This window comes from Ornithorhynchus anatinus, chromosome 2, assembly GCF_004115215.2.
Source record: "Ornithorhynchus anatinus isolate Pmale09 chromosome 2, mOrnAna1.pri.v4, whole genome shotgun sequence".
Taxonomy (NCBI): Eukaryota; Metazoa; Chordata; class Mammalia; order Monotremata; family Ornithorhynchidae; genus Ornithorhynchus; species Ornithorhynchus anatinus.
In genome coordinates this window covers 17,794,095-17,818,019 of record NC_041729.1, presented here as the reverse complement: position 1 = coordinate 17,818,019, position 23,925 = coordinate 17,794,095, and the positions used below count along the sequence as shown (strand labels likewise).

The 23,925-nt window shown below is 40.9% G+C and overlaps 1 protein-coding gene across 10 annotated transcripts in view; it reads right to left on the bottom strand.

The window, feature by feature from the left end:
• The window catches only part of CLIP1 (CAP-Gly domain containing linker protein 1), a 107,131-nt gene that overhangs the window by 30,270 nt on the left and 52,936 nt on the right, over positions 1-23,925 (bottom strand). For 3 of the 10 annotated variants that reach the window (XM_029058589.2, XM_029058592.2, XM_029058591.2), the window contains 10 exons: positions 20,063-20,167; positions 16,717-17,661; positions 11,201-11,317; positions 10,144-10,201; positions 8,052-8,135; positions 7,528-7,684; positions 6,831-6,996; positions 6,519-6,734; positions 2,544-4,829; positions 1,347-1,463 (listed from right to left, as the gene is read on the bottom strand). In XM_029058589.2, the coding sequence (XP_028914422.1) occupies positions 1,347-1,463; positions 2,544-4,829; positions 6,519-6,734; positions 6,831-6,996; positions 7,528-7,684; positions 8,052-8,135; positions 10,144-10,201; positions 11,201-11,317; positions 16,717-17,661; positions 20,063-20,167 (4,251 nt within the window). The remainder of the gene's footprint in view (positions 1-1,346; positions 1,464-2,543; positions 4,830-6,518; positions 6,735-6,830; positions 6,997-7,527; positions 7,685-8,051; positions 8,136-10,143; positions 10,202-11,200; positions 11,318-16,716; positions 17,662-20,062; positions 20,168-23,925) is intronic. The other 7 variants (XM_029058597.2, XM_029058598.2, XM_029058590.2 and 4 more) reach the window with 6 other exon arrangements.

Here is a 23,925-nt window from a genome sequence, read left to right as displayed (position 1 = left end):
TTACAGTAGCTGCTGTATTTCTCTGCTGCTCGAAGCCATCAGTGATGTATTCTGTTACCTAATGGATAAGCTCTTACTCCCCTCAGGCTATTATGGGCTGTCAGATCTTACTGACATTAACACTCAACTGATTTTCTTGGATTGGTGACAGCTTACATTTCCATTAAAGCCTGTGCAGAACTGCCCTTGTTTCTCAGCTGCCTTGTTCGGTTGCTCTTCAGAGATCCAAAAATTCTACAAAAACCTCTGCTGGCATATAACCTCTTTATGGAAACAGTGTCAGAATTTTTCTTTTCTTCCATTTTAAGGAAATCACTGCTGCCAGAAAATGTGCGAGGGCAGGAGAAGGGAGAGGAGTTTCCTAGAAAAAGGATATCTACTTTTGTGCCACAAAAATGACCATAAAAGTAGAAACATGATAGATGACAATAAGATAAAAAGAGTTCCTCCAGAGATAATCAGTAGATTCACTGGTTAGGACTGAGGAAAAAGGGATTTTGTGGAGATACCAAAAATGATGTAGAAAATCAGGGATTGCCAGTCTTCTCATTAGTTTCAAAACTATGCACTGCAGTTTTAACACACAGTGTTTTTCCTTAACTTTAAAGATCACCAGTGCTAAAAAGGGTGTAATATTACTCTCTTTGCATAATTTATTTTTAACAATATCATCTTTCCAGTGCTTAACATGGCTCTTTAACATCATGGGTTCTCTCCAAACATCTTTCCTCTTCCCCTTTCCTAAGAAACTATTGAAATAAGCAACGCAGGTTCATATGGGCTATGCTTGGAGAAGACACACTCAGTTCTCCCATAAAACATTTTCACTCCATGCTCTGGCTAGGATATAGTGGCAGAATTAGAGAACGTTCTTCTGATAGTGTATGCCTGGTCTAGAGGCAGAGAGGTCTAATGGAAAGAACATGGGTCTGGGAGTCAAAAGGACTTGGGTTCTAATCTCAGCTCCACCACCTCTCTGCTGTGTGCCCTTGGGCAAGTCACTTAACTTCTCTGTGCCTCAGTTTCCTTATCTGTAAAATGGGGATCAAGATTGTGAGCCCTTTGACGGACAAGGACTGTGTCCAACCTAATTAACTTGTATCTACCCCAAAACTTAGGAGAGTGCCTGGCACATAGTAAGTGCTTAACAAATTCCATTATTATTATTCTTATTACAGCATGGTGGAGGAAGTGGGTGTGTCAAGGCACACTGGACACTGACGTTTGAATACTACATTCTACAAAAATGCAACTCCCATGTTAAAAGAGAATGCTGGGGGGGGGGGGGGAGGGGGGGATTTATAGCTGAGAGAGAGAGAAAGCTTTTAGCCATTAAGTTGATTTACTTCATTTTGCAGTTTCTCATTAATTTGCTTGGTGTCTTCCAGGGAAGCCAGGGTTTCTGTCTTCTCTTTGGTCATCTGCTCCATTACCTGCAAAGCATCTTCTGCAGTTTGAGCAACCTAAATGCAAAACAGTATTGTTAGCAATGATAGAATCTATCATTAATGGTCACAGTTTCCTTCATGCAGCCCGCTCTCCATTCAGTGAGCAGGAATGTTTAAAGGGTTTTTATCCAAAACGTGGTTTACCTTCAGTTAGCAGCTACAACAAGTAGAAAACACACTAAAGGCTCAACTTCATGCCCATCAAAATTACGACCCCTTCCCAAGGGAAGCCTTTAGAAGCTAACTATTTTTGATCGTGTTTATCCTTAAAATCAAGTCTATGTTTGGAGCTACTAGTATTAAAGGAACTTCCTCCTCAAAAGACTAATCTTTAGAGAAATATGCCACAGTAAAAAAAGAATGACCAAAAAAAAATCCCCCCCCAAACCAAACAAAACCCCACATAGCACTGACTGCTTAGACAAGGGAGCTTGATGTAGTTGAGTCTTTTTTCCAGCTAATTAAAGCAGAATTGTAAGTTCTGGCTATTTACAAATTCAAATCTTTTGAGACTACATCTCAGAATTTTAATGGGGGAAAGACATAAAAAACAATTTGGGAAGTTTCGAGCACAACAAAAGGTTATACATAATACATTGCTCCAGTGTCCTCTAGAAAGTATATACATAATGTAAGTATCTATTAAATGGGGTGTTGGTACTGCTGTGAATAAAAAGATCTAATGCCACACCAAGTTAGATCCAAAAGGCATGATTTTATCAATTTGGGCCCAGTTTTCCATCGGTCGGTAATTACATCATTTGATTCTACCATTTCATTATTTTCCACTCATGTAAAATTTCTCCTTTAAAAATTCACTTTCTTTTTTATTCACAGCTTCAAAATTCAGTTGAGACATCCAACCATAGGGGTAAAATTGAGATTAGATAATCCAAAAAGAATAAGCAATCAAGGTCATTTCCTTTAAGATTCTTCAAGTCCAATTATGGACAATTTGACTAATTAAAGAAACACAAGAGCCCACATCCAATATCAAGTGCTGACCATGCAATTCAAGTGTGATCCATAACTATCCAAGTTAGTGCTCAGTGTTAGTATCTATACTGAATTTATCTAATAACCGGTGCTTAATACCTCAATCTTTTGCTTTACCGTGCACTTCTGAAGGGCTTCTAACTCTTTTACTCTGAGAGAAAACTTGCTCTTGTCTTTCCGCAAGGTGAGGTTCTCATTCTGGGACTCGCGGAGGTTGGCTGAAAGCTCACTGTTGGTTTTGACTAACTGGTTAACTTCTTTTTGCAGGACAAAGTAGTTTTCATTCAGCTTCTCCTTCTCTTTCAGGATCTCTTTCTCCTTTCCCTCTAGAACTTTCTGCTCCGCTCGTAGAATCTCATTTTCCTGCAAGAGTTTGGCTTGTTCAGCAGTGGTCGCTTCATGGTTCAATCGAAGGTCTTCCAGGATTTTGGTGACGCTACTGTGCAGGTCTTGCAGTTCGGACTTGGATTTACTCAAGGAAGCAAAATCACTCTTCAGTTTCTCAATTTTGGCAGCAAACTGGGAGGTCTCTGCACTCAGAACTTCCTTTTCTTTAATGATTGCTGCAACTTTGTGCTCTGATTTCTCTTTCTCCTGGACCAGCACCAGTTTTTCAGACTGCAGCTCCTTATTTAAAGTGGTTAGCTCTTCTATTTCCCGTTCCAGCAGAACAGTTTTTCCTTGGAGTTTACAGTTTTCTGACAAAGAGGATTCTTTCTCCACCTCCCTTGCTTCCCGTTCACGGGCTAAACTCCGTTGCAACATGATGATCTCTTCGTTCAATTTCTGACACTCTTCCTGAAGGCTAAATCCATCCTTGAGCAATACATCCTTTTCAGAATAGCATGTTTTAAGTGCAAGATCCAAGGCCTCTTTTGCATGTAGTATGCTACTGTGTTCTTTTTCCAAACTTTTTTTGGCATTCTGAGCCTCTTTGAGCAACATCGAGAGATCACATTTAGAATTCATTAGTACATGATTTTCTTTCTTCACCTCTTTGAGCTCCTCCTTTAGAGTATCGATACTATCCAGAAGCTTCATTTTCTCCTGAACGACAATTCTCTTGGTTGCTGTTTCCTGATCGTATTTCCGCTTCAGATCTCCTATGGCTTTGAGAGAAACTTCTTTTTCTGCAAGCAACTCTCCACACTGCATTTCTAATGAGGACTTTTCTTTCACGAGAATGTCACATTGCTTTTTGAGCTTTGAAGACATTTGACATGCCAGTTCCTTCTCAGAGGTCAAGTACAAGATTTTCTCATTCAGAGATGTCTCACTGTGGGCAGCCTTTTCTGAGCTCTTGGCAAGTTTCTCAGTGAGGGCTTTATTTTCACTTAAGAGATCTTCTCTTTCAACTAAAAGCCTTCGCTCAGATAACAGCAGGGACTCCTTCTCCTGCAGGAGCTGGATGCATTCGGAATCTGTTACCTCTCTACTAGTCTTAATCTCTTCAAAAAGTTTGGAGAAGCTTGCTTGTGAAGCCTGAATCTCTGCAGTCTCCTTCTCGGCCTTCCTCAGGGCCTTATATGCAGCATCCAATTCTTTTTGCAGCCCATCAATCTTTGAACTAAGTGCCTGTTTGTCATGTAGGGTCATTTCCAAGTCAGTATTCAGTTTTTCCTGGCCTTTGAGCAATGTGTCCTTCTCAAGCTGTAGGTCCTTGATGCTTTGGAAAAAGCCATCTTTCTCTTTCTCTAGGGCTCTGCAAGTATTTTCAAGATCTGACTGTAGCTTCAAGGCTGACTTTTTCTCTTCTGTGAGATCTTCAATGTTTTGCATCAAATTTTTTTGATCCAGGGCTAATTCCTCATATGAGTGCTGAAGCCTGTGAATTATCTCATCTTTATCGTTAGCCAGAGTGGTGTTTTCATCAGCAAGTTCTTTTAGCTGATTTTCCAGCTGTTCTTTCTCTTTCTGGTTCTCTTTGGATTCAGCAATCAAAGCATCTTTACTGATCTGTAGTTCTTCCATCAGGGCATGCATCGTCATCTTGGAAGCTTGCAGGCTGTCATTTTCCACACTTATCTTCAAGAGTTCCACCTGGGCACTATTGATTTCTGAAAGCAATTTCTCTTGCTCCACAGCTAACTTTTCATTGTTGAGGTGTTCTTGCTGGTACCTCTCCTCAGCATCTTGCTTTTCTCCCAAGAGTTTTTCCTTTTCTGTATTTAGTTCTTCATTTATTGACCACAGCTTTTGCTGATCTTCCTGCAATAAATTCATCTTGTCCTCCATCTCTAAAAGCTGGGATAACAGTGAACCTTTTTCTAATTTTAAATCATTTCCCTCCTGTGCAATCAGCTGCTTTTCTGATTTCAAACCCCTCATCTCTTCTGTCATTAGTTCAATCTCTTTTTTGGATGACGCTAACAAATAGGTTAAAGACTAGAGAAACAAAGGTGGGGAGAAGGGAAAAAATGGACGTCAAGCAGACAAATGGAAGCGGATTATGGACTAACAAAGCTACTGGAAGCTACCAAAATTAAATTTTCACATGTATACATTGACACAAGTTCCATGAGTAATCAGGGGAATATGGAAGAAGGTTGTTCGATGGAATAATACTCAGAACCATTTATTTTGTAATACTGTACTTGCTGGCTTGGTGGTGTACAAATAGAAAATAGAGTGGCTTGGTGCAGAAGTAAAAAATTTAAAAAATATGTTTTTCACTCCTGCTCCAAGGTTAGATTGAAGTAATGCTTGAAACTCTTGAAAATAAAAATCCCCTGGAAATGTCCTAAAAATAACTTGTTCTCAGGTCAACTATTATAAAAAAAACACTCCTCAGAAGTGATTTATTCTGTCATTTAAGAAATTTCCTCTGGATTGTGAGAATTGGTATACTTCTTGAAGAGAGCAATTGGAGGTTTTATGATAGATTATTATATTTAATGACAGAATGTCCAATTCTCCAGACTAAACCACTGCCAATAGCTGAATTTTTTTAAATACTTATTAATAAAATGGTACCATATCTTAGAGACTCACTGAGCAAAATTTTTCATATGTAATTTCAAGTGAAAAAATTTTATATTGTATCCAAAGCTGTGTCAATATATACACTAAATCATTTGCTTTAGCATAACAAAGCACAAATCTTAAGGCAAATAAATACAAGGAAGGAGAGAGTAAAGCAGCCAATTAAATCAAAGAAACAAAGAAATTAATGATAGCTATTTAGGTTGAGCTACATCTACATTAATACTCAGCCAGTAATCATTTTACAAATATAAGTTATTCACTGGACTACATATTCAATAAAGTCAATTGAATATATACTAAATATATATTCTGTCAATTGAATATATTCTAAAATATACATTCAATTATTCAAAAACAGCTGAGAATGGTGCTGGGGTACAAATTAGGAATGAAGAACAAAGGACATACCAACAATCAGGGAGAAAATGAACTTTAATAAACTACAGAGGCAGCATGGTGCAGTGGAAAGAGCACTGGTCTAAGAGGTAGAGGACTCTGGTTTCAGTTCCAACTCTTCCACTTCCCTGCTGTGTGTCTCTGAACTGTACTGCACTTTCCCAACTGCTTAGTACAGAGCTCTGCACAAAGGAAGGACTCAATAAATACCCCTAACCGAAGGACTGATTAGCCTGACCTTTAGTCAGGTCACTTTAAACTCTTTACATTTCAGCTTCCTCACCTTCAAAATAGGGTTAATACTTGTCCTTCTCTACCTGACTGGAATGTTGTGAGGACAAAATTATCAAATGAGAAAGTGCTTTGAGGGGAAAAAGAGTGCCTTATAGATATCAAGGTATTTTACTGAAACAACAGAAATAAAAGCCAAAATGATCCAAACTTAATTGCCAAATGCAAACTCTGAATCCAAAGAAAATTAAATTGGCGTTGTAAGGAGATAAGTTTGATGAGTATGCAATTTGGCTTTAAATGGACTGGGTTTTTCACGGGTCACAAATATATTTAAGAGGTACACCAGCATCTTTTTCCTCCCCAAGTGCAGACTCAAACAATACACACAAATTCAGAAGCAGTTCGATTAAGCTATAGTTACTAATCCATTGAGTCAAAGTAACCAATAATCATACATACTTTGGCTTTATCGGCTTCAATTTTCAGTTCCTCCACTTCTTTTTCCAAATCACCATTCTTCTTCTGTGCATTTTTCAGCATTTCTTCTGTACCCAACAAGGCTATCTGCATTGTTTGCAAGGTTTCTTCATGCTTTGCAATTGTTTCCAAGTTGGATTTTTCATACCTGGCCTGGAGATCCTTACAATGATTGTGGTGCATTTCCATTTGCTTCTCCTGCAAGGACCCAAAACTGTTAGAATTCATCCACCCAGTTATATCTTGACTGTCTCCTTTCAATGCCACATAAAGTTGGATTTTCTTTCTCCTTACCAGGTCTATCAATTTCTCTTGCATGTTTTTCTTCTCTTCCTGATGCTTTTTAGCTGTCTCCTTCTGCTTCTGCTCAGCTTTTAGTGTTGCCTCCCCCATAGTTTTCTCCAAAAGAGCTGTTTTGTCATTGGCTTTTGAAAGCTGTAGCTGTAGTTCTTCCAGACTCCTAGAACAACCAGTTGCAATACAAGTTGTCAGGCACCGTGAAGAGCTACACCATGAACCTCTTTATGCTTAGCTTTGCTTAGAAAATGCAATATGCAACTTTCCCACTTATATTGTCAACAGAGAAAATATTCCCTGTAAAAGGAAATTTGCCAAATATTGAATCCAAGAGAACTGTTCTGAAGCTATATTTCAGAGCAGAGACAGGTTTATTTTTTTTAATCCTATAAAAGCGACAATAAATCAGTAGCACTGCTCGGCTGCCTCTATTTAAGAATCCTTAAATATGCTGCAAACACGAATCTGCAACTGCTCTTTGAACCAGAAGAAGCATGAATATCCCCATTTTACAAAAGAGAAAACACAGGCTCGATAGACTTAAGTAACTTGCACAGTGACTTCCTGGAAAGTGAATAACATACTGAAGTTGAGGAGCATTAAGTTATGGCTATGTCTTTCCACCTCCCAACATACGCTCCAAATTGAAATGGCTGACCCCTTAAACATACTAACATCCCAAGACTTGAGATACCTTTCTTTTAGCCGTAATTCTTCAACCATTTTAGTCAGCTGAGAAGAATTATCTCCTGTGGACTTCATGATCTCCTCAATGTCGTTTTCCAATTTTTCCTTCACCTTGATCAACTGTTGTTCTCTTTCCTCCCGCTCATTAAACTTCTCTTCCATATCTGCACACACACATAAATAAAAACGCTTCTCTAGAATCATCAAATCTCAGGAGGTCTTACTTCCAGGGCTCGTTAAGGGATGGCAGAGTTTAGTTTAAAAAAACACAACAAACCGACAAAAAACCACCACAAAAAAATCACTAAAAACATCACTTTTCCAGTTCTCTCAGTCTCTCATTATTTGGTGCTACTCTGAGTTTGTTTGGGTTTGAGACTATTTGTTGAGGCTTACTATTTGCTATAAGTCATATGCTACTGAGGGTGTACTCAGAAATAAATAGGCAAAGTAAACCATGACTCTAGAACTCCAGTGATGAATGACCTGCTGCATTTGAATTCAGAGCAGTCAATGGTGGAGAAGCCTTACCCGTCAAATTAGATTTCAATTGCTCCAACTCAGAAGACAGGGCGGTAAACTCTCGCTCTTTCTGGTGAAGTTTATTAAGGGTTTCTACAAAGGACAAAAGAAAAATATTTAGAAGACTAAGAAACAGTTTGCTGGTTTAATAGGTCAACCAATTAAGGGCATTTACGGACTTCTTCTGGTGGGCAGAGTGCTGAACTAAGACTTGAGAGAGGACAATATGCCAAAGATATGGTCTCTGCCTACAAGAAACTTAAAATCTAATAGGGGAGAACTAACAGACATAAATCATTTAAAATTCATGCCAAGAGGGAGAAGTGAAGGGGGTGAAATTGATGAATAAATGAATGAGCAATGTATCTATAACAATAAATCCTATATTGCTGTATTGTACTTTCCAAGCGCTTAGTGCAGTGCTCTGCACATAGTAAGTGCTCAATAAATACAAATGAATATGCTACTTACCTACATATCGATACATACAAAAGTGCTGAGGATCTATAGTAACACCCCGGTGCTACGGATGGTTGTTGGTTTCTGCTACTACTATTTAGGGTGGTGGAGTTTAATCAGGAAAGGCTTCTTGGAGGAGGTGGGATTTTAGGAGGACCTTGGATACTGTGAGACTAGCCATCTGATAAATTAGAAGGGAGAGGAGCTACAGGTAGAGGAAATGGGGTGAGCAAAGTGTCCAAAGGGGAGGAGTCAAAAGCGACATTCAGGTGTGTCCAAGTCATATGCAACTTAGCTCTTACAAAGTCAACTTTAAACTCTAGACCCAATGCATGACACTTAAGGTAAACAAAAAGCCCCAAGAGTTGTCTAGCATGATGCTAGAGAATTCATATATCCATCAGTAGTATTTATTGAATGTATTCAGTGTGCAGAGGCACTGGAGTAAGCAAGTACCAAAAGGTAGAGAAGAAATGACTCCTCCTAGAGGGAACTTGCAAACTAAAGGAGAGATAGATGGCATGTCCTGGCGAAATGGCACAAGGATGGGGGTCGGAAGATTTGGATCCAAATATCAGCTTGCCTAATGTGTGACCTTGGGCAAGTCCTTCAGTTCCTCAGTTGTATTAATCCCTGTTCTCCCTCCCACTTAGACTGGGGGCCCCATGTAGGACAGGGACCATGTCTGGATTATCAATGACTTTACCCTAGGTTTTGGCACAAAGCAAATACATACAAAATACCACAATCATGAGTATACCTAATTTACAGATAGGAGGAGAGAATGTAGATTAGTAGAGAATGTAAATTAAAATAAAGAGGAAGTGCAATGAGCAGTTGTGAGTACAAATGATCTGAGACAATCATTGGGAGGATGTAATCTGAGGAGAAGAAAAATTAATTGAGAAAAGCTACCTGGAGGAGGTGGGATTTCAGGAGAGCTTTGAAGATGGGGAGAGTGGATTTGAAGGGCGAGGTAGCTTCAGGCAGGAGGAGGGATGAGAGTCAGGAGTCAGATTCATTCAATCATATTTAATGAGCTCTTATATGTGCAGAGCAGAAAGAGACCTAGCAAGGTGATCTGGGGAGGAAGACTGGATGAGCTGATGGTTAAGTTTCTGTTTGATGTAGAAAGGAATGGGTTAAGAACTGAAAATTTTGAGGAGAGATGTACAGAACAATGTTTTAGAAAGATGACCAGAGCAAAGTGGGGACTAAAGAGAGGAGAGGCTGGAGGCAGAGAGACCAGTGAAGAGACTGGTAGAACAGTCTAACTGGGATGTTGAGTACATGGCCGAGGACAGTGGCTGGTTTGGATGGAGACAAAGGAACAGATCTGGGAAATGTTGGAGGAGAAACTGACCCAACCCAGCAACAGGCTGAAAAAGAGAGCAAGGATAACACAGAAGTTATGAACTACGGAGAAAAGGAGGACAGTAGCATTGTCAACTGTGGCAAAAAAGCTGAATGGAGGAGAGGATTTGGGAGGGAAAATGAGGGGTTAAGGTGCCGGCAGGATATCCAGGTGGAGATATCCTGCAGGCATAAAGCAGACACTTTAAATCAGAGAATATACCCATTCTTCCTTGGAGTTGAATTTACACTTTTTGAAGGAATCTGCTTACTTTTTAGGAAAACGTACCTTGCATACTCTGCTGAACATTCACTGAATCTTCTGAAGCTCCAGCAAACTTCTCCTTCTACAAGAACAAATGAATATTCAGAATCAAAAACGTTAAGAATAAAAAGAGGTGATCGCCTGTTGTATCCCCATAACATGTTGCCAATCGAATGATTTGTCAGATATAGAATATTTTGGGAAGGGCATGCCAACAACTGAGGCGTACTGTTCAAAATGGACTTAAGACTGACCTATACTTCAACATTTAAATGTGAAGGAGCAGAGTGGCACCGTGGACAGGGTACAGGCCTCGGAGTCACTTGCCTGTTTTGTGACCTTGAGAAAGTCACTTCACTTCTCTCTGCTTCAGTTTCCTCATCTGTTAAACAGGGATTCAACCCCTATTCCCCCTCCTACTTAGACTTTAAGTCCATGTTAGACAGGGACTATGTCTGATATGATTAACTTGTACCTACTCCATCACTCAGAGTACTGCTTGACACATACCCCAATTATTATTACTGTATTAAATAACGGTCCTTATTTCCCTCTACAAAGAAGATAAACATATGAAGGCTTTCCCTCCGATAGTTTACTTGGGGACTTCCAAGCCCAGGGGCTGTAGGATAACGGAGGTAGTCTGGCTGCTGAGCATACTATAAGCCACTTTCTCAAAAAAGAGGACAACAAAAATGATTAACTGTGTTACTCTTTTCTAAGGGCAGCTGAATATAAAATGATCTGCACATGAAGTCGTAGAATTCCTCTTCACTGCATTGTAACTCGATAGTCAAAAAAAGTTAATAAGTGCTATCATGGAACTGTTATAATGAGGAGATAAATTGAGAAAAAAAAGGAAATATATCTACCTTTTCCAGACTCTCAAAAACTGGGCTGCAGTTAACAGCTGGCGTTGGCAATGCAATCTCAAAAGTCAATAGGTAGACAGACACTCCTTACACATGGTAGGGTTTTAAAAATGTTTTGCCAAACCTTTTCAAAAAACTTGTTTAAAATTGGAAAGACTTCCCCAAATGAAGTTAGTTGGCCCAGTCATGGAGTTTAGCAGTTTACTTACCAGATGTTGAAGTTCCTTTTCCAAAGTATCTTTCACATGACTGACTTCACTCATATTTTTCTGAAGATTAATGAGTTTTAGCTCTTTCCCCTGTAGTTCTTTGGTTATGTCACTAACCTAACGTAGATATTTGTATGGAGTGAAAGGAAATGAATAAAATAAAAGAAAAACATTTAAATGTTGAAATTAAAAAAAAATAAACTTTATGAGAAAACAACATGAGGGGCAAAAACTGAAGGAAATAAAGGTGTTAAAATTTTAAAACATTTTTCAAAGAAGCTAATGCTCATCATTAAATTTTGATTTGGTACAGAGTCAATTCAAAGGTGGATTCCCTAACAATGACTTAGAAGTTTTTAAATCAGATCTTTCAATTTGTGATTTGAGCATAAACTTGTAAACAAAATTAACTTGGGGAATTTATTAGTTTGAATATCCCAAGAGGATAGCAATTTGCTTCTTACTTGAGGCACTTTATTAATTTTGGTATATACTTCATTTTCTAAGATTTAATAGTTAGTGAACTTGACAGAGAGTTCAGCTCGGTCAGATAAGTTCTGATTTAGAAAAGATGGGTCAAAAGCTAATTAGCAAAAGCTAACTGCCTGTTCACTTGTTTTGATGTCTGTCTCTCCCCTTCTAGGCCAGGAGCCGGTTGTTGGGCAGGGACTGTCTCTATTTGTTGCTGAACTGTACTTTCCAAGCTCTTAGTATAATGCTCTGCACATAGTAAGCACTCAATAAATACGACTGAATGAATGAATAATCAGCAGTTCGACTGCCTATTATCTCCTTTGAGGCAATTTTGGAAAAGTTCCCCGAAGTCAATTTCTTGTCCCTTCGGCTAGCATCGTCTCCAACTTGACTTGATAGTGTCAATACCAAGATAAGAACAGTCCCACAGACTCTACTCCAGTCACCCCTCTGAGGAAGGCATAGGATAAAGGCAAGTACACAATCAAGGCTAAATATCGTGGTTTGGCCACAGAGGAAGAAGATGACTTTGCTCAGTGGATTGCTCTGATAATTCAGAAAGGTCCACTAGAGGGAAGCAAACAAACACTGGCACTGTTCAGTGACCACGGGCAAAGACAGCGTCGTGACCAACGGCCACAGGCTGGGGCTTCTGGCATGCCACACCTCCTACTGGACAAGCTGGGGGGGAGTTCCTTTTCTTACCCGTTCTCCCTCCTACTTGGATTGTGAGCCAGATGTGGGACAGGGCCTGTGTGCAACCTGATGGTCGTGTGTCTATCCCAGTGCCCAGTACAGGGCTTGGCACATAGGAAGAGCTTAACATATAATCAATCCATCAATGGTATTTGTTGAACACTTATTGTACACAGAGCACTTTAAGTGCTTCCTGAGGGTAAAATGTAATGGAATTGGTACACACGTTCCCAGTCCACAGGGACCTTACCATCTAGGGGAACTAGCACAGTTTATAATTATTATTATTGTTGTATCCTCAGCTGACTCAGCAAAAGAGTCCAACACATCCGACAATTACTCGCCCCTCCTTCAAAGTCTTATTGAAGGTCTATCTCCTCCAAGAAGCCTTCCCTGACTAAACCCTTTATTCTTTACTCTGCATCACCCTGACTTGCTTCTTTTATTCAATCCTCTCCCAGCCACTCAGCATTTATGTACATATCCATAATTCATTACTATCTGTCTCCCCCTCTAGACTATAAGCTTGTGGGCAGGGATTGTGTTTTATATTGTACTGTCCCAAGCGCTTAGTGCAGTGTTCTGCACACTGTGGGTGCTCAGATACAATTGATTGGTTGCTGCAGGCAAGAGCCAGTACATCTGATGATAATGGTATTTGTTAAGCGCTTACTATGTATCAGGCAATTTTCTGAGTGCTGGGATAGAATCAAGTTCATCAAGTCGGACATAGTCCCTGCCCCACATGGGGCTGACAGTCGCTTAGAACAATGCCTGGAACATAGTAAGCGTTTAACAAATGCCATTACTATTATTAATAAGGAGGGAGAACAGGCATTGAATCCCCATTTTACAGTTGAGGAAACTGAGGCATAGAAAAGTTAAGTGACTTGCCCAAGGTCACACAGCAGACATGAGGCAGAGCCAGGACTAGAACCCAGAATTTCTGACTCCCAGGCCCATGTTCTTTCCACTGGCCATGCTCCTTCACTTCTGCAGTTCAACACTCCACCAAATCTCACTGTCAATCTCAGAAGTCTAATCTAACGTGATACGTGGCCAGCCCTCCCAGGTTTCTAGGTCAGAGGCAAAAGATGCAGAGGGATTCAATTTCCTGCTCTAAAATCTAACCTGACTCACTCATTTCCCTCATCACCTTAAGCCAGATTCTAGCTCCTTCTCTTGGAGTTCAGCCAGAATTGGAGTGTTTCAGAGATTGAGGGAGCTGATCTAGCCCCTGTGGGAATAACTTTTAGAACTTAAACCGGCTCCTTATGCTGGGTAAACTCCCTGCCCACGCCAAGCAGGACACTTATCCCTTCGACTGGGTAAATTGAGACTCTGGGATTCTTGGCAAGTGGGATTCTGCAGAGCTGCTACTGTTGGGAGAGAGGCAGGGTGAGGACAGGTACAGCTGCACCCACGTCAACTGCACCCTTCTTGCATATCTAGCCCAACCAACAACTTTACAGAATTTACCCCTGGAGGGAAGGGTGCAGCATGGCCCCTCTGAAACAAGTCCTGGGACTGCTGGAAATTCTCAAATCTACATCTCCAGCCCTGACCTCTCTCCTTCCCTGCAACTCACATTTCCTCCTGCCTTCAAGACAAATCTACTTGGATGTCCTAGCGACACCTCAAATTAAAACAAGTCCAAAACTGAATTCTTTATCTTTCCACTCAAACCCTGTCCTCCCCATGTCTTTCCTATCACTGTAGGCAACACCACTAACTTCTCAACCTCACAAGTTCATAACCTTGGCATTATCTTTGACTCATCTCTTTCATAAAACTCACATTGTCAGTGTCAACAAATCCTGTCAGTTCTTCTTCCACAACATTGCTAAAAACTACCCTCGCCTCTCCATCCAAACTGCTACCATGCTGAATCAAGCACTTACCCTATCCCACCTTACCTAGTGTAACTGCCTCCTTGCTGACCTCCCGGCCTCCTGACTCTCCCCACTTCAATATATACTTCACGCTGCTGCACAAATCATTTATCAACCAAAACATTCAGTCCATGTCTCCCCACTCCTCAAGAACCTCCAATGGCTTCCCATCCTCTCTGCATCAAATAGAAACTCCTTACCATTGGCTTTAAAGCACTCAGTCAGGTCACCCCATCCTACCTCAACTCACTAATCTCCTACTAGAGCCCAGCCTGCACTGTCCACTCCTCTTGCACCAGCTTACGCACTGTGTTCCCATCTTATCTCACCACTGACCTCTTTCTCTTGTTCCCCCCTTAGTCTGGAACTCCGTCCCCATCCACATATGCCAGATCATCACTCTCTCCACCTTCAAAGCATTACTAAGGTCACACCTCCTCCAAGAGTTCTTCCCTGTTTTTCCCCAGCTTGGTCTCCCTTCTGCATTGCCTATACATTTCAACTGTGACGTGGGACATTTGACATTCACCCCACCCCAAATTTCACAGCACTTATGTACATAGCTTTAAATTATGTATTATAATTCATTTATTCATATCAATGTCTGTCTCCCCCTCTAGACTGTAAACTCGTTATGGACAGGGAACATATCTACAAATGTATTCTCCCATATGCTTAGTAGAGTGCTCTGTACATTGGAAGCACCCAATAAATACGATTGATTGATTGATTGATTGGAATCCCACTGGGAAGAATGGTGACAGAGCAACAGTTGGGGTCGGTGGGGGTGAGAGGAGGGTTTGGAGATCAGAACTTCGGCTTGTGAAATTTTTTCTCTGGACCAAGGGTTTACCGTCATAATAATAATAATGAGAAGATGGCATTTCTTAAGCGTTTACCATGTGCCAAGCACTGTTCTAAGCACTGGGGTGGGGGGAATACAAGGTAATCAGGTTGTCCCACAAGGGGTTCACAGTCGTAATCCCCATTTTCCATATGAGGTAACTGAGGCACAGAGAAGTTAAGTAACTTGCCCAAAGTCACACAGCCGACAAGTGGAGGAGCCGGGATTAGAACCCATGACCTCTGACTCCCAAGCCTGGACTTTTTCCACTGAGCCATGCTGCGTCATCTTCTGGCTCCTTCAGGCAGGCCTTGAGTCCTGCTCACAAGAAGATGTGGGAAGACAGTGGCATGTACCACATCTGTCATGGGCCAGGAGGAGAGATTTAATGACAACACTTTCTCTTTAAATACACCTTCCTCCACCTCATCCACTTCTCCCCCACGAACAAAATAGGGTCCACAAATTGTAATGGTGAAATTCTAGCTTTGGGTCTAATCCTTACTCAGACACTGTTTGGTTCAGGCAGCAGTTTTAATGACTTTGTTTTTAATAATAATATTAATAGAGGGTTTTTACTTTCAAACCACTCTGACAATTCAGTAGTAACAGTGGCTCTTTCCACGCCAGATAAAAGCACGAAGAGGAAGACGACCTTCTTCTCTGCTGATTCCTGTCACGGTGATAACCACATTTCCCATTTCTGACTAGCCAGGAATTTGACAAGTGAGGAAGCATACAGAAAATTTTGGAATCCTGTGCAAAGCCGCTCCAGAATGAAGGGCTTCCTTAAAACAGGCATTAAAAACTGCCTTTCCTCAAACGTTAGCCGGGCTCCTGTGATGTATTCAATATTGAGGGGAAATACACCGGGGTGAGAGGAGGCGGTTCAACTAAAGACGTGTGGGAGGACTGCCAGGATGACCAATCAGTCAAATAGACCTGTCTGAAATTTAAATTCAACTTAATATGACTGATTTCTAAAAATGAGCTTTTGAGATAAGACAGGCTATCTCCATCCTTATCTATTAAAGGCTAGTCATAAGAGTCAGATTCCGCTCAAAGCCTCGTGTCTTGTTTTCTTCTGTGGCCCGCTCTGGTGGACCATGGCAGGAACACACTCTTTCCCATGATAGTTCCATGGTTTCCATTCATACACAACCACCTGGCTGTTCAAAAAACAACGCCCTGGGGGAGTAAGTGTGACGGGCCCTCAATTTAATTTGAGTCTCACATTTAAAACAGTTTTCTATTTAATCCCAGGTCCTGAGGTCTCAGTAAATAACTACCTAGTTTCATTGTCCTCTACGGCTTTTTCTGCTTGGATTGCAGGTGGAAGCTCTGTGTGGTGCGGAGGGGAGAGCTGGCCCCAGCAGTAGCGCAGAGACAAACAGCAAGGTACCCAACAGCAATACTCAACATTAAAGATGAACCTATACATTTGACGATGAGCTGCTTGTTTTCCTCTCAAATGACCCCGAGATTCCTGAAGAGAGTCTCAGCATAAAATACACGTTTTTGAGGAATTATTTGGAAATTGAGGGAATTCAAACTAATGTCCAAAGAAAATTCCAAACCAAAACAAAAGGATGAAGGATGGTGATACAAACCTTGCTACTCGCAGCATTCATTTCACTCTCTAAATTTTTAATCTGTTTCTCAGCTGCCTCGAGCTTCTGGCTAAGTTGCCGGATTTCCAATTTACCTTCGGAACTGGCTTTCTGGAGTGAATCAAAGTCCAAAAGCTTTTCTTCAGTAGCCTTGAGCTGGGATGTGAAACTATCAATAACTTTGGTTTGCTCACCGCACTGGGCTTTCAGTGCCTCTAGCTCCTTTACCTTTATTTCAGCTTCCTGCAATTTGTTTAAAGTGTCTTCCATTTCAACCAGATGCTGGTCTTCTGCATTCTCCAGTTTGGACTGGAAGGTTTCCAGGCTTCTCTCCTTCTCCTCAATGGTTTCCTTGAGCTTAACTTTCAAGGCTTCTATCTCTTGAGCATGAGCAGACCGTTCACTGTCTCGTTTCAACTTAAAGGTTTCCATTTCACTTTGATACTCCAGTCTCAATTTCTCAATCTGTGTCTTCAGTTCAGCAAATTCAGCCGAGTCGGCTCCAACACCTTTGCTGAAAGACACCTTGAGTTCTTCCATTGCCTGCTGGTGGGAAGCAATAGCGGATTCTAGCTTCGACTTCCAAAGTGCTATCACATCCGAATTCTCCTTGTTGGCGTGGTCGAGTTTACTTTTCAGTGACTCGTTCTCCTTTCTGAGCTTCTCAGTCGATATGAGAAGCGCTTTCAGCTCCTTCTGATGAGTCTCTTCATTGGCTCCAAAACGCTCCTTCAGGGAAGTTATCTCGTGTTGATGGTCACTGCTGATGGTCGTTAGCTTTTCTTGTAAAGAGCCGATCTCTTGCAAGAGGGAGAGTGAAGCATCAACCTCACCAGCGGGTTTACTAGACTCTAATCTCCTCCGGAGCTCAATCACTTCCTTCTCTCGAAGTGCTAGGTCTCTTTCTAATTCCATGATACGAGATTTTTCAGACACTGTGGCCACCTATTAGGAACAGGAGTCCAAAGAGAAATGGATAATTTAAACTAAACACTCATTTTAACATGGGAATGGTCTTTATTCCTGAAAATCTCAAAGGCATCAAAACCTTAAAATTTAGCACTTATATATACACACGGCTACTCTTTGTATTCTAGTCCTTATCTGAAAGTAGGAATTATGCAAACACACGCTGTTTATTAAATAATCTGGAATTTACCAAGAAATGAACACATAATTCATCTCAACACATAAGAAACTTCTGGATTTTGGAAAAAAAAAACCCAAGTCACACTATAAAGTCATCTGTGGTTTTTTTTCTTCCCCCAAAAAAACTTTAGGACCACCAGTTCCCAAATTAATTGTTGAGGAGAAAGAAAGCTTAAATGATCATTTTGCTAACTGCTTCTCAAGTCTGACTGCTTTTTAGAGGCAGTGGAGAGTGGGGATTTTATCTTTAGCCAGTTAATTTCTTCCTTTTCCACCCAAGAAATGCAGGTGGTATATGACTAAATAACACAAAATTGGCCATTTTCTAAATCTTACATAGTCTGTGCCACTGATCCTCAAGTTGCAGAAAATGGATTTCACCGATGGAAACAGAGCAAAAGGAACTATTGTCTTTAAATCATTAGACCAGAACCTTAGTTGTTAAACCAAATTATGTTAAACTTCAATATTGAGAAAAATAAATAAATACAATAAAAATAAAAAAATAAATCTACTTAGATGTTTTTAAAAATTCTTATCCAAAACAAATTACCCAAATTATGGTGAGGACAATTTCCAGTCAGTATAGAACAGAGAAGTGGCAATTTGGTTGCAATTTGGTTTCTTATGCATCCTTAATTTCACTGACCTAAGGAAATATGAAGTACCTAGCACTGAGCAGAAAGCAATGAAACCATCATTCTAAATAGTGTAAAGTTGTTGTAAGATCATACACTGAGGCAGTCTCATCTCTCCAGCTAAGAAAACCAAGATGGGGATTTAGCAGAATACACTTACCGTAACTGAGAGGGGCTTCTAATAATGTCACTAGAACAAATCCCATTGGAGAGGATGCCATTTTAGCCTTTCTATCCTTAATACCACAAATTCACCTATGTTCTTTTCTGGCAGAGCAAGGACCCCCCCCCCGAGGGCAATGGTGAAAATGTCTTACCACAGAGGGGTTCACTGCAATGGCAAGGCAACTCCATTTTTCCCTCATGCTTTTTCCTGAACCACCTGATTTTAGTTTAAGTGTTCTGTTTGTTTTTAAATCAAATAAATGTGGCAATTTTCCACTGGGGGTTGAGGCTACAGCAATAATTTCTTTGTAAAAATCTGGTAAGATTTAGTAAAAAAGCAATTTACGAGAAAGAAGAAAAGTAATTCGGATCACGTATCTAATTATCTTATAATCATTATATGATTTCTTTACCAGAGAAAAGTCTAAAAACACTAAATTCCAAAGAAAAATCACCTCAAGGCTTGATTGGAGCAATGTCAATTAGGTTGAATACAACTGCTAGAAATGCAGGCTTTCCAAGTCAAGTCCACTATTCCTTTAAACAAATATTTCCCTCATACTTGAAAAACACTTAGCTTGAAAGTCATTCAAGCTCCAGGTACAGAGATACCTGCCAAGCAGACAGCTCCACTTCTAAATGTGGGCCGCCGGCTCCACTGCCTACGTGGTCCAGTGGACCAAGAGCCTTGAAAAGGAGAAGTGTTCCTAGCAGTATATGCCATTCATTTAACCCTCCTGTCGAATGAGAGAGAGAGGGTTGAGGGCAGGAGGACTATGGTGCAAAGAGCAAAGTCATCAATCCATGGAATTGGTGCCAGGAGAAGGAAAAAAAATAAGGCCTCTATTCAAGCCATGACTTCGGTTAAATCAATAGGTCACTAATGCTCCCATTCCGTTCCTACCAGACAAAGACGGCAGAGCAGGGCAGGGCAAGGCAAGAGAGCCTCATTCAAAAAAATCCCCAGAAGGGCTGAGGAAAATCATCTCCACAAAATAAATAAAATAAAAAATCTACAACTTGAGAAGAAGAGGACATCTGACTGGTTGTGGCAAATTAGAGTTTACTTCACAGCAAAAAAAACCCCTAAAAACCCAACAACAAAAACCTGAAGACATCTGCAAACTGGTCTGATTGCTATCATGGATGGCATAACCTGCTTATTTCAATATATGTTTAAACCCCAGAAACGAAAGTTAAAAATAAAAAACCTGAAATCATAATAAAAGGCTAAGGCTGTGTGTCGTTCTAGGCTTGGGAGCAGTCACATGTCAGAACCAATGTGAAAGGTCAACCACTGGAACATGGATAACACAGAACAGAGAACTGTCGCCTCTGAGAGTCCACAACTTAACACACACAGGTCTTTTCTGTTAAATAGTGAAAACCATTACCCTAGTGTCTTCTAACTCTCTCTGGAGTTTGTCAGCTTTGGTCTTTTCAAAGAGCAGGCTCTGTTCAAGCTCCTTAATGCGGGCATGCTCCAGTTTGGTCTGCGTCTGTTAGTAAAAAGGAAGAGGAAGAAAACACAACAGTGCCACCATCACATGCCAGCACAAGAGGAAAGCGCGGCATGCAGGCTGAGCAACCAGTATCATCCGCCAAAGGATGAGCAGGAAGGAGATGAAGTGGGAAGAGGATGAGTCTGAAATGAAGAGGTTGCGGGGTGGAGAGGGCGGGAGGGGGGACAGATCAAAGAGGCCGTGAGGAAAGATGTTATGGACAAGAAGATGGTGGGCATTACGAGTGGGCTAGAGAGCAGAGAAAGAAAAACACCACACGCAAGGCAGAATGGAGAGAGTCAGACGCATGCAACCAAATTTGTGTTATGTTGGTAAGTGGTTTATCAGAACAAATTGGGTTAGTTAATAATTCTCTAGACTACAGTGTCCCCTCCTCCCCCACCATGAATATTTTTAATGTACTTGTATGCCACTGACCCATGGACTTTTAAAAATAAAATAATCACTAGAATGATGACTCCAGAAATACTTTCTTGGTTTGAAAGAGTGAATTCTTCCTGTTCTAAGTTCTTCCTGGGGTAAGTGGAAGGGCAGACCTAGAGGTTCAGAAAGCAAGCTGACAGGAGGCACTAGGCATCACCCAAAGAAGGAAGCAATCGGAAGTTAGAGGTATTGAACCAGTAGCAACTAGAGGGGATACCTGGCAGACTTCAGCAAACAGCTAATAGTCCTGGCACAGACAAAAGGTGAAAAGCACCCTCCAGTTCAAAGGGTTTAAGAGAGGCTGACACCAAAGTCCCCCAATTTACTTCCAAGGAGAAGAGAAAGAAATCAAGAGATAAGACAATCACCCCTAGCCATCCTTTGTGCCTTTGTCTAGACAAAGACAGAATAGGAGAAAGGCAGACATTCCTTCAGTTGGTCTTGGGGATGTCTTCCACCTCCTGCCCCAAGGGGTAAGACATAAAAGAGACACCCGAAACAGAAAACTAATAGCTTGAACAGTGAATTCAAAGAGCTGGTAAAGGAGTGATGGTAGCACGGTTCAAATAGCAAAACAGTTTTCACTTCTTGTGTTCAGCTTTTCAAGCCATCTTGACTTAGCTGAGATACTGAAAGATAGCTTTTTTTCCAAGAGATTTGAATACAGAAGACTTTCACACAATGGAGAAGCAGCGTGGCTTGGTGGAAACAGGCCGGGCTTGGGAGTCAGTGGTCATGGGTTCTAATCCCTGCTCCGCCGCTTGTCAGCTGTGTAACCTTGGGCAAGTCACTTAACTTCTCTGTGCCTCAGTTCCCTCCTCTGTAAAATGGGGATGAAGACTATGAACCCTACGTGGGACAATCTGATTTACCTTGTATCTGCCCCAGCACTTAGAACAGTGCTTGGCACATAGTAAGCGGTTAACAAATACCAACATTATTATTATTATTATAGAATATTTCTGGAGATCACATTGAAAAAAGGACTGAAATGTATTTTGCTCTTTCCTAAATATTCAACCTCTTCACCCCATTTATTTGAATTGACGTCTCTGTCACCCTCTCTGGACTGTGAGCTCGTTGTGGGTAGGGAATGTCACTATTTATTGTTGTATTGTACTTTCCCAAGTGCTTAGTACAGTGCTCTGCACCCAGTAAGCGCTTAATAAATACGACTGAATGAATAAGGAAATTTGAATAATCAGATATCTGATATCTGAATGTAGACAAATGACCTCATCTTTCTTTAGTCCCCTCAGCAGCTGTTGTTCACTTGTTTTCAGATATTAAGTGAACTTAGAGCATTTAAGCCATCTGACATTGTGGGAAAACTCTGGCTATCACAAAAGGAATAATTTGAGTGATGGGCTGAGGGAATGGAACTAAGAGAAGCAGCATGGCCTCTCCCTAGAATTTAGTACAGTGCTCTGCACACCTTTAGCATTCAATAATTACCATTGATTGATGAACAAATACCATAAAAAATTATAATGGACTCTAAAGATCTCAATTTGTTCCAATGACATGATCTTGGCAACCAAAACTTGTCACCAGAATTAATGGGTCCTCAAAGGAACATGAGGAAATGGTCAAAAGAATCAAGGTTATATTTTAAACCATGATTTATGCTTCTAATGCGATGCTCAAGTCTGTCTAGGATTAGAAGTCTATGACATGCATGAATTGGATTATCTGGCCCTAATTTCACTCAAAGAAACCTTTGGGGAAAATTTGAAAGTAATGAATTTAATCCAGAACTAAAAACACCCAGTTCTCCTATACTGCACAATGTAATTTTGGGTTGCCCCAAATTACCCAAATTCAACTGTTGTGTTCTACCTAAAACATGTAGTGAAAATCACACATTCTGGCAGGACCGCATGTAGCCGCTGTTCTCAGTCTGAACATAGTCCTACAAATGCTCTCTGACTTCTAGAGAAGCAGCGTGGCTCAGTGGAAAGAGCACCGGCTTTGGAGTCAGAGGTCATGGGTTTGAATCCCAGCTCGGCCACTTGTCAGCTGTGTGACTTTGGGCAAGTCACTTAACTTCTCGGTGCCTCAGTTACCTCATCTGTAAAATGGGGATTAAGACTGTGAGCCCCACGTGGGACAACCTGATTCCCCTGTGTCTACCCCAGCACTTAGAACAGTGCTCGGCACATAGTAAGCGCTTAACAAATACCAACATTATTATTCTAGGGCAAGAGGGAGGAGTTTTTCCATAGAAATTTACTCCCAAATTGAAAGAAAAAAAGTCTACCTATTCTCCTGGGACCCAGGTTCCCAGAATTTCTGGGAGAGAGTTCATGATTCCTAGATTACTGTGGTTCTCCCTCCTTGATTCTATCTACAGGATGAGGTTTTCCTCAGAAAAGGCAACATTTGCTTGGCACACTCTTACTCTTCTCATTTTTTTTCCTTCAAAAGAAGACACAGAATATCCCAAGAGAAGAGACACTAGAAAAGGATCAAAGGAAGAAAAGAAGGCTGCAAAAAGAGGCAGGAAGGAAATCCCCAGAATACTGACTCTGGAAAGAGCAGAAGCCTATTTTGGAGGAAAGCTCAGGTCAGTAAAGTAGCTCCACATCAAGGAATTCTTTACAGTGGAGACAAACAAGTTGAGTCTTGCGCTCTCATAAGGGGGCGGAGGGTGAATGGGGAGAGAAGAAGTCCTTTGTTTTAACCTGAATCACTTCTTTAGGCAAATCGAAGCAAGAGTTGGAAATTCCACTGACTACACATCACGCTTGAGAGAAGACATACCGATACCTAAGCAATGCATTTTCCCAGGCTAGTTGTTGGTAGTTGTTATTTATTAGTTCAGGGAAAATATATTCAGTTGCGCTAAAAGTAGGGGAGAGACGGGAAAGTAGAGAAATCACACATCCATCCAGTAGCTTAGCTTTGAAGAAAGTCTCACTCCACCACACACAAATCAAAGAAAAAATGAAAAACACAGTGACTTTTGAATGTATGCTTTTCTGGAGAATGCTTTCCTATCGGTATTTAATGAAATGAGAAAAAACATTTTGATTTCATGAAATGAACTCAGAATTCCACGGTGCAGTGGCAGTCACCGACCAATACTGGGAGCTCATGGAAAGATTTACTAAAGGAACTCTAAAAATAACCCATATTTGCTCTAAAGAGACCTGAGAAACATTGAGCCTTCCCAGGAATTCTGGCTACTTTCCTCAATAAGTCATTTCTGGTTACAATAGGTTGGGTCAGGGTCACATCCTCTGGGGGCCTGTCAAAAGTTGCTTGAACAGTGAGAAATCAAGGCCATGCCTCAGGCCCTTTTTTAAAAT